Below are 9,369 nucleotides of genomic sequence, written 5' to 3'. Positions count from 1 at the left end.
GGAGTGGCTGCAGCATGTCCCAGAAAAGACAATCTCAGTGCAGTTATAGCAACAGCCAAAAATACTGCGCTGCTCCCTCAAACTCCAAGGCCTCGGGTAGATGGCGTTCTAAGTGCCCAGATGAATCTCCATTTTGCTTTACTATCATGCCAGTATGAATCACTAGAAGAAAGAAAACTATAACTATTATGTCCTGGAATTCAAGGCTAAATCTGACAAGTGAAGGATTTGATTTCATTGGTAAGTTTTATGCATAACCAAGCAGCTATCTAGTTATTTACTGACTGACCATGGAATCTATAATATAAAACGTCTACGGAACATTTTGGGAATTTGGCTGGTAAAAAGTATTTTCACATCTCTTAAATAAAACTATTAATTTACATAAATTTAAAAATACATTTCATAAGCCTAAAGCTTTTGGTTTAACTCACGGTGATTGGTTACAAAATTCTTCAAACCTAAATAAAATTGCTGTTAGCAATGTACGCTTTATAGAAGTCTGAATTATATCTAAATAATTTTGTGCCGCATTTTAGTGGACTTCGCTTTGGAATAGTTTTAACTGAAAGCATCAACTGCGCGTACATTTTACGCAGCCTCTTGATTTCCGTAACTTCCAACGTAGGTATGAACGATTGGCTTGTGCGTAAAACTTGTTTTTTGTATTGTATTTAGGCTTAAATATTGCCGTGCTGTTTTCCAAAGAAAATTACAGTTAGTTATGGTTTAGCATCTAGATGGGAAAGTAAGTTGCCCTGATCAGGTGTAAATAACATAATTATTTACTTAATGTAGTCCTGTGTGAGTTTAGTCTTTATCTTCTCTTGTCAGTCAATGCGGGCCATAGGCATCAAAGACCCAGGTGGACCAGAGAAGCTGTATATAGGAGATGTCCCCAGACCTGAACCTAAAGATGGTGAAGTCCTCATTAACGTCCATGCAACAGCTTTAAACAGGGCTGACCTGTTGCAGGTAAATGCACATCTATGTACATCTATGCAGAGAGTGAAATTCTTGGTCTGGTAGCTATTGGAGTAATCTCTGGACTTGGTCCTCAAGTCAGCAGAACTTTTAGGCTGGGAGATAGTAATGGCTTTGCTTTCTGGAGGTGGTTATGTACAGTACGCAGCTGTGCCTGAAGAACTGCTCATGCCAGTCCCTATGCATCTCACACTCTGTGAAGCTGCTGCAATTCCAGAGGCATGGCTCACTGCCTACCAACTTCTACACTTCATAGGTACCAGCTTCTGGGATTGCTTAACATAACTATAAAGGAATTTTAGGTTGCTTCAATCTTTGAATGTATATATGCAAATTAGAAAATGTAATGAGAAGCCAGCAGGACCTGCTGCCACTATTAGAAAGTGTTTCCTAAATGAACCCGATTGTCTGCTCGTTTTCATACATGATATCTCTCAAGATTCTATATCAAACCTGTATTAAGAGTCCATGAAGGAATCACATGGATATTTTTTTAGCCTCATGCTTTGTGTATTTGTGGTATGTCTAACATTGTATTTATTACATTTGAAAATATTTTATCTCTTTTCCCCAATATACATATAATAAACCAGACATGCATTTGTTTCTGACATTTAATATATGTTCTGTAGGGGGATAAGAATATTTCAGAATTTAATTCAGTTCTTTGAGAATTTGACTATATCACACAATAAGCACCTAAATGTTGTTTCCATTTAATGAAAAAAGATGTCATGAAATGCCTCCTTGGTTTCATCAAGGTCTAGACCTATCTGTTCAAGCCACAAGCAAATATAGTTGACCATTTTTCAATCATGTCTCAACCATGTTATTCTGAAATAAGATTAGTGCATTTAGCTAGGTTTCAAATTAGACTTTCACATCAGTGAAGTGGCAGACATCTTTTAAAAAGTTCAAAGAGAATTTTAAGCAGTTTAATATAAACCTACTCCAGAAACATGACATCTGATCAGCTTTGATAAACAGAAAATGTATAGTTCTTTTTATATGTATAGACAGTTACAATGTGCATATTTTCAATAAGTAACAAAATGTCAAACTGTAATTTATATCCATAACTGAAAGTGCTGCTTCCTTACTGCACCTTCTTCTCCCTAGTGCTGTATTCATAGCTGTATCAAAGCCCTAAGATTCCATATAAAACTGCTGAGACTCATTTTTAGTTAGATTGTGTTGACTCTAGAACAGGGTATAATGGCTTGTGCTAAATTGATTTGTTAGTTACAGTGCTCTGCTTCTTCTCAGGCCAGGTTAAGCCAGGAGAAATGGTGTTAATTCATGCTGGAGTAAGTGGCGTCAGCATGGCAGCCATTCAGCTTGCTTGTCTGAGCTGTCCTGTTCCAATCGTGACTGCTGGAAGCCTGGAAAAATTAAAGATGGCATTACAACTGCATGCAGCTGCAGGGTTCAATTACAAGGTGGTTGATTTCTCTGAGAAGATCCTGCAGTTCACTGAAGGTAATTAAAGTGTGTGTTGCAGTCTTTTGAAGCACTTCAGGAATGTGTATGTACAGTAATGCTTCTGTGAAGTGGAATTTTTTTATTCAAAATGATTTGGCAAAAGTATATTTATCAGTTATAGTAGTCTGTTCCTGACAGGAAAGGGAGCTGATATCATCCTGGACTGCATAGGTGGAACTTCTTGGGAGAAAACTGTGCATAGCTTCGCTATGGATGGAAGATGGGTGTTGTATGGTACAATGGGTGGAAGACCAGTGGAGGGGGACCTGCTTGGCAAGCTTTTGTTTAAGCGAGGACACATTCTCAGCAGTCTTCTCAGATCCTAAAGTCTACAAGTAAGATTGAAGATGTGAAGCTTATATTTATACATTTAAAAGGTTATATTTATGTGGAAGTGGTAATTAAATAACATCACATTTGAATTTTCTCCTTTTTATAGTATAAAGCTGAACTGGTTAGGAGCTTCAGTAAACAGGTTTTGCCACACTTTCAGTCACGAGGCCTGTTATCGACAGGATATTCAACATGGATGACATTTCTGAAGCACACAGACACAGAGGCCAATAAAAATATTGGAAAAATTGTGATCAAGACTTCTGAAAGTTTATATATGTCTATACAGTGCCTCCAAGTAGTATTCAACCCCCTGCAGATTTTGCAGGTTTACACATTTGGAGTTAACTTAGTATTGTGAAATTTGGACTGTAGATGGGCCTGGACATGAGAAATGCACTGCAGCAAAAAAAAAGAATGTTATACCTCTGTTTGTTTATTTATTTATTTTTATTTTGCTGTTTACCAGAGGATCAATTATTATTCAACACCTCAAACTACCAGAATTCTGTTTGGTCCCCTCAAATATGAAGAAGTAATTGAGGTATTAAGAACAACGATCTTCACATGCTTGGATTAATATTCTGTTTTTTCCTCAGCTTTTCTGACTATAAAAGCCCCTCCCCAAACAAGTGAAGAGCACTCATACATGGTCAACATGGGAAAGACTAAGGAGCATTCCAAGGCCATCAGAGACAAAAATGTGGAGGGTCACAAGGCTGGCAAGGGGTACAAAACCCTTTCCAAGGAGTTGGACCTACCTGTCTCCACCGTTGGGAGCATCATCCGGAAGTGGAAGGCTTATGGAACTACTGTTAACCATGCATGGCTTGGAAAGCCTTTCAAAGTCTCCTCAAGGACAACAAGGAGGGAGCTCCGGGAAGATCTCATGGCGGTGGGGACATTGGTTTCAATAAATACCATAAGTAACGTACTCCAACGCAGTGGTCTCCATTCCAGGCGAGCCCGCAAGGTACCTTTACTTTCAAAGCATTATGTCAAGGCCCGTCTAAAGTTTGCTCAAGATCACTTGGAGGACTCTGAGGCAGACTAGTTCAAGGTTCTCTGGTCTGATGAAACCAAGCTCAAGGTCTTTGGTGCCAACCACACCTGGGGTGTTTGGCAAGAGGATGGCACCGCATACAACCGCAAGAATACCATCCCTACAGTCAAGCATGGTGGTGGCAACATCATGCTGTGGGGCTGCTTCTCAGTCAAGGGGCCCAGCCATCTGGTCCGCATCCAAGGAAAGATGGATAGCACAGTCTACCTGATTTTGGCCAAAAACCTCTGCTCCTCCTTCATGGATCTTAAGATGGGTTGTCATTTCATCTTCCAACAGGACAAAGACACCAACACATGTGCAAGAAAACCACTGCCTGGTTTAAGAGGGAAAAGATCAAGGTGTTGCAGTGGCCTAGTCAGTCTCCTGACCTTAACCCAATTGAAAACATGTGGAAGGAGCTCAAGATCAAAGTCCACAAGGTAGAGATGCCTAAAGAACCTAGACAATTTGGAGAAGATCTGCATGGAGGAGTGGGCCAAGATAACTCCAGAGACCTGTGCTGACCTGATCAGGTCTTATAAAAAAATGATTAAGAACTGTAATTGCAAACAAAGGTTATTCCACAAAATATTTAACCTAGGGGTTGAATACTTATTGACCCTATTTTTTAATGTTTTAAAATGTATTATAATTTAATTGAGCAACTTGTACTTTTTGTTTGTAATATTTAGGCATCTGTTAGGGTTATGCTACTCTTGTTTAAAGTTTGAAGGCTCTAAATTATTTGCAAAATCTACTTGGAGGCATTGTATCTCATTAAGCTTGTATATCATATATGCATAAGCATTTTACATGAATGCAATAAAGATCAAGGGTCAAATTCATACTGCTTAGAGTAGAAACATTTCTACCTTGAAAATGTTACAGAAATTTGTAATTGCTGAATGTGTACCCTACTACTGTGGAAATCTTTCTCTCATTATTCATATAAAGAGAAAACGCCAGCATTCTGAATACGTTTGACTGTAGCGATTTAAATCCCCCGCGTAGCCTAAATTGTTTCATTAGTAGTGGACTACAGACACGGCAGGTAAATGACAGGCATGGGGTCACGTTTCCTCAAATTGTCAACTGATTGCAGAAAGAAATTATGTAACACATTTCACCTTTGTGATCTTCACCGCGCGCTCGCTAAATTTTGATGTGGACTCCGGAACGAGAGAGACACTTCCTGGTACAACCCTTGAAAGTCGCTTTTCAATTGCGTCTTTGAAGTTTAGCTAGTTGAGTGCCTTTGAGGAAACAGCACGAAGTTCAGAACTTAAAAGATTTCGGGTTCAGACCAGTTTGATTAGCTCTGCTCAAGGTGGGTAGATTACTTCGTCTGGTACTTTGCATGACTAAACTCGCATTTCCTCTTCATAGCTTATCATTTACGCCTAAACTCTAAATGTCGCATCCTGGGATATCGTTTTGCCGGGTATCAAAAGTAGCATAGTCCTTACATTATAGTCTGGAAAACAGCTGTTATCGTTAAGAGAAACTACGCGCTAATGGGCCATATTACATGGTGACACAAGAAGTAGCTATACCTCTTCACGTACTTTGTTTAATATTCAACTTATCTTCATTTTTATTGACTACCATCTACTGGTCAAATGTTTCTCACCTGACGCGTCTGTCGCTAGACTGCCAACATTTTTATCGAACTGCTTCTCTGCGATTTAAAAAAACGGTCTACACCAGGACATATGAACACAGGTAAGGGTTGCTTTTCATGTTTAATCATACAGATGAACACTTAAACTATGTTATGTGGTCATTGATTTTTCTCAATGCGTTGTGTTCTGAGCAGAATTCAACAATGACAGATTCAAGAAGATCGCAGCGCAAAATATCCACAACTGGAGACAGCTTATACAAAACATTAGGCTTGGAGAAGGGAGCTTCAGCTGAGGACATTAAAAAAGCTTACAGGTATACAATGAACCTTAAAGTTCAGCACACTTACAAAATTACATCTCTAACTTGTAAAATGTAACATCATCTCTGCATTTAGGAAACTTGCACTCCGATATCACCCAGACAAGAACCCAGATAACCCTCAAGCTGCAGAAAAGTTCAAAGAAATAAACAATGCCAACTCCATTCTTAACGATGAGAACAAACGACAAATTTATGATCAGTATGGATCCATGGGCCTCTATGTTGCTGACCAGTTTGGGGAAGAGAGTGTTAAATACCACTTCCTCATGTCAAAGTGCTGGTTCAAGGTGAGCAGTAGTGGTTCTATCCCTGCCAGTTCATGTTTGAATTCTCATGAGCCTAAAAAAAATGCTAACACAGTAGAAATCCAAATGTATATGGACCTGTTGGTTTGACCATGTTATCAACTTCAGAATAACTTCTTCATTCACCCTCCCTTTCAGACCCTTTTCATTTGTGCTATGATCTTCACCTGCTGCTGCTGTTTCTGCTGCTGCTGTTTCTGCTGTGGGAAGTGTGGGAAGGATGAAGAGGAGGAGGAGTATTATGTCGACCCAGAGCAGCTGGAAGCACAAATGTTCGAGGAGCAAAACAGAGGTGAATCATGCCTTAAACAATAGGATTATTGTTTGAGTACTAATTGATTTTGTATTAAAATAACTGGAAGACCGAATGCTTCTAAGTATGCCTTTTATTTTTGTTATGGGAGTGGTTTTCAGCTTCAATCCTAAAGCTCCCCTCCACAGGACACTTTCATCTCTCCTGTGTTCTATCTCATCTGTTTGAATTCTGATTATATCCCTGCTTTATGGTCTGTGCTTTAGCCCTTAAATAAATCTCAGCATGAGGCTCCCCTGGTGTTATCTTAAACTAGCACCCCTTTTTTTTTTTTTTTTAAGAACATTTATTTTGCCTTGTAGGCAGTGAACCCATAATAGGACAACCGATTCCCTCTGCAGCTCCAAGAAATGCAGGTAAATCTTCAACTTGCTTCACTGCCTGTTTTTACTGAACACTTGCTGGTGTATAAATCTCACAATCGTTTCATATACTGCTGAAGGTTTTAGTAACGGTACATTTTTATTATGTATAAAATGTTATGATTTAAAATGTTCTCTCTGTGCTCTCATTTTATTCTACTGTTTTACAGCAGATGGAAATGTAATCATTGGCATGCCCGTCACTAGTTCAAACATCAACTCAGAAACAGGTGAATTTCAACTGCAGAACATGTGCACAATGATGCAGCATGATATTGCTCAACATATCACATTCCCAGTGATATCTCTGTTACATTAAGGTTTGTTATAGCTCTATATTTGGACATGGTGTTTAAAGCCTTTACTGAGTACAAGGATGCAAAGTTTCCAGGTATATTCACTGATGCTAAATAACCATCAGTTCTTATATGGAAAAGAACATCAGTGAGTTTCTGTGTTATTGTCACTTCAGAAGAGCTTTAGTCACTAATGCAGTTCTGTAGCACACAAATATCAGTGCCTGTGACCATGTGGTTATGGAGGTGAGACACATTTTACTGCTACAGCTCATACAACTTTCAAAAGTTCCTCTCATTGGTGTGACTGTGTCCTTGATTAAATTGTTACATTTCTTCCACTAGGTGGAGGCACAGCCATAATCATACAGCCATAATCACACAGCCAGCTGCTTCAAGGAGCATGGTTGGCCTTTCACCTGTGAACAGAACTCATGACTAAGAAGACTCGCTTGTCTCAATTTTTGCTCTACCATCAGTAAGGTGGAAACTTCAAACTCAGCACAGTGCTTGTGGAAATGGCCCCTAACCAGTCAGTCAGTGTGCATGATGTAGTAAAGGTAATTTGTCAGTCTAGAATGTGACATACATGTAAATGAAACAAAAATGTATACTTTTACTGTTGTGACAGTTCTTCAACAGACATTTATTTAAAGTGACTGAGAGACAAAGGTGTTGGACCAGTTGCTTTCTGATAACATAAATATGCTGTCTTCCCTACTGTATATGAGGGGGGGGGAAAATCCATTGTAATGACATTCATTTTAGCATCTCAACAGTAACATAGATTCTGATGTGATTTCTTTGCCCTTTTTTTTTCCTTTCAAAATATTTTGACTCTGGTTTATATTTATTATGGACTGATATACCTTTTTGTTAAATTGCATAAACCTTGTTAGGAACTTATGGATTAGAGCTGTTTTAGTGCATTTGAATTGGTAATTGTGAAAATCTGCCTGAAAATGTACTGTGAAACAATATTGGTATTTCCATGCACATATGTTTTATGTAAGTTGTATTTTTCTAAGAATTAACTGCCAATTTGCATCAAATTTGTGTCTGGATTGATGAGATACTAGAACATTATGGCCTTGTTCATACAGTATTTTTAAATAGGTTTTGTGGGTATTGTAGTGTCAAGTCAGTTGTAAAACTTTCATGGCTCAGGGATCTCTGACTTTGTTGATTTATATATGACAAACAATAGCATATAAAAATGTTTCACACATACAAAGAGGCTTTTGCAATACTGCTTTAGTGACCATTTTTTTGTTTGTATATTTAAATATTTTTCAGCTGAATTAGAAAGTGATTAAAATACATTTTATTTTTTTAAATCATATCTTGTGATAATTTTTTTTAAGGTGAACTTAAAAACTGATTTTCTGTATATCTTTTGCTCTTCTGTGTGAATGTTTGTTTGTTTTTGACAATCCATTAGGACTTTAATGTTAAGCTGGAAGAATCATAAAGTATGTTTTGCTTGTAGCTGAATCTATCAATAATTACATGGTGTCACCTTGGCAATATGCTACAACATGGCTTTCTTTTGTCTGGGTTGTCTTTCAGAAATTACATGTCCTGATAATCTTTATACATTGTAGCATCATGATCAACCATATTTCACTGCTGACACAATATGGCAAGAGGAGGGTAAAGATCCTTCTCAGCAACAGTGTTGGTTTGTTTTGGGGTTTTTCACCCATTAAGAGCTGCTCACAGCAAGCGTAACCAGTTTCTGGTGGCAGGCTAGACCATTTTCCATCTTTACATTTTATATATATTAAAAGCTAATTGGAAATATTGAGCTCAGGGTAAGGAGTCATTGTCTGGCTATCCATTGGTGTTTATTCAGACATATTGTATAATGAAACTCAGCAGTTTCCATGATAAACTGGTTTGCATGGTTTGAAAAGCACTTGATTTATCAGGGAGGGAAATACCCAAGAAGAGAAAGCTGAGTAAGTTGTTCAATGTCAAATTCAGAGTTATTTTCCAATATTTGGATATCCCCAACGCAAGCATCCAAAACCCTGATACTCAGGTGGCACCGATCATGTGGGACATTAACGCATTAACCACTATCAGCTACTTTGTTGCTATTCCCAGGAAAAAGAGTACGCATGACATTTCTTGTTTGCATAGAACTATAGTTTTGTTGATGTGAATTTTACAGGTTACATTTTTATGTGCTATTGCATGTTGGATTTGTCACATCTACTCATTCCCATGCAGGCCTCCAGGCATGCATGCCTTAAATGTGCTGTTCTGTTAATTTTATCCAGAGATTTTGTATGGCCTT

At 38.2% G+C, this 9,369-nt stretch overlaps 2 protein-coding genes across 6 annotated transcripts; both read left to right on the top strand.

The window, feature by feature from the left end:
- Nucleotides 1-69: 69 nt before the first annotated feature.
- On the top strand, nt 70-4,689 carry tp53i3 (tumor protein p53 inducible protein 3). Its single transcript, XM_027002466.3, is given in 9 exon segments — nt 70-240; nt 835-975; nt 1,008-1,087; nt 1,089-1,240; nt 2,251-2,463; nt 2,605-2,801; nt 2,906-2,960; nt 2,963-3,020; nt 3,022-4,689. Coding segments are annotated over 8 exon segments (1,032 nt in total). The 5' UTR covers nt 70-240; nt 835-837; the 3' UTR covers nt 3,161-4,689.
- Nucleotides 4,690-5,031: 342 nt separating this feature from the next.
- On the top strand, nt 5,032-8,604 carry dnajc5gb (DnaJ (Hsp40) homolog, subfamily C, member 5 gamma b). Of its 5 annotated transcripts, none has more exons than XM_027002468.3 (8): nt 5,032-5,171; nt 5,494-5,566; nt 5,661-5,782; nt 5,865-6,078; nt 6,235-6,388; nt 6,712-6,765; nt 6,945-7,001; nt 7,413-8,604. In XM_027002468.3, exons 3-8 carry the CDS (start codon nt 5,670-5,672, stop codon nt 7,442-7,444), a joined length of 624 nt encoding a protein of 207 aa, XP_026858269.1. In that variant the 5' UTR covers nt 5,032-5,171; nt 5,494-5,566; nt 5,661-5,669; the 3' UTR covers nt 7,445-8,604. The 5 variants fall into 5 exon arrangements, with proteins under 5 accessions (XP_026858269.1, XP_081577313.1, XP_081577315.1 ...); XM_081721187.1 differs by having other exon boundaries at nt 6,691-6,765; nt 6,942-7,001; XM_081721189.1 differs by having other exon boundaries at nt 5,033-5,171; nt 6,691-6,765.
- Nucleotides 8,605-9,369: the final 765 nt, after the last annotated feature.

The sequence above is a fragment of the Electrophorus electricus genome, chromosome 10, assembly GCF_041902795.1.
Source record: "Electrophorus electricus isolate QZ-2024a chromosome 10, ASM4190279v1, whole genome shotgun sequence".
In the NCBI taxonomy this organism is placed as follows: Eukaryota; Metazoa; Chordata; class Actinopteri; order Gymnotiformes; family Gymnotidae; genus Electrophorus; species Electrophorus electricus.
This window is presented reverse-complemented; position numbering and strand designations above follow the sequence as displayed.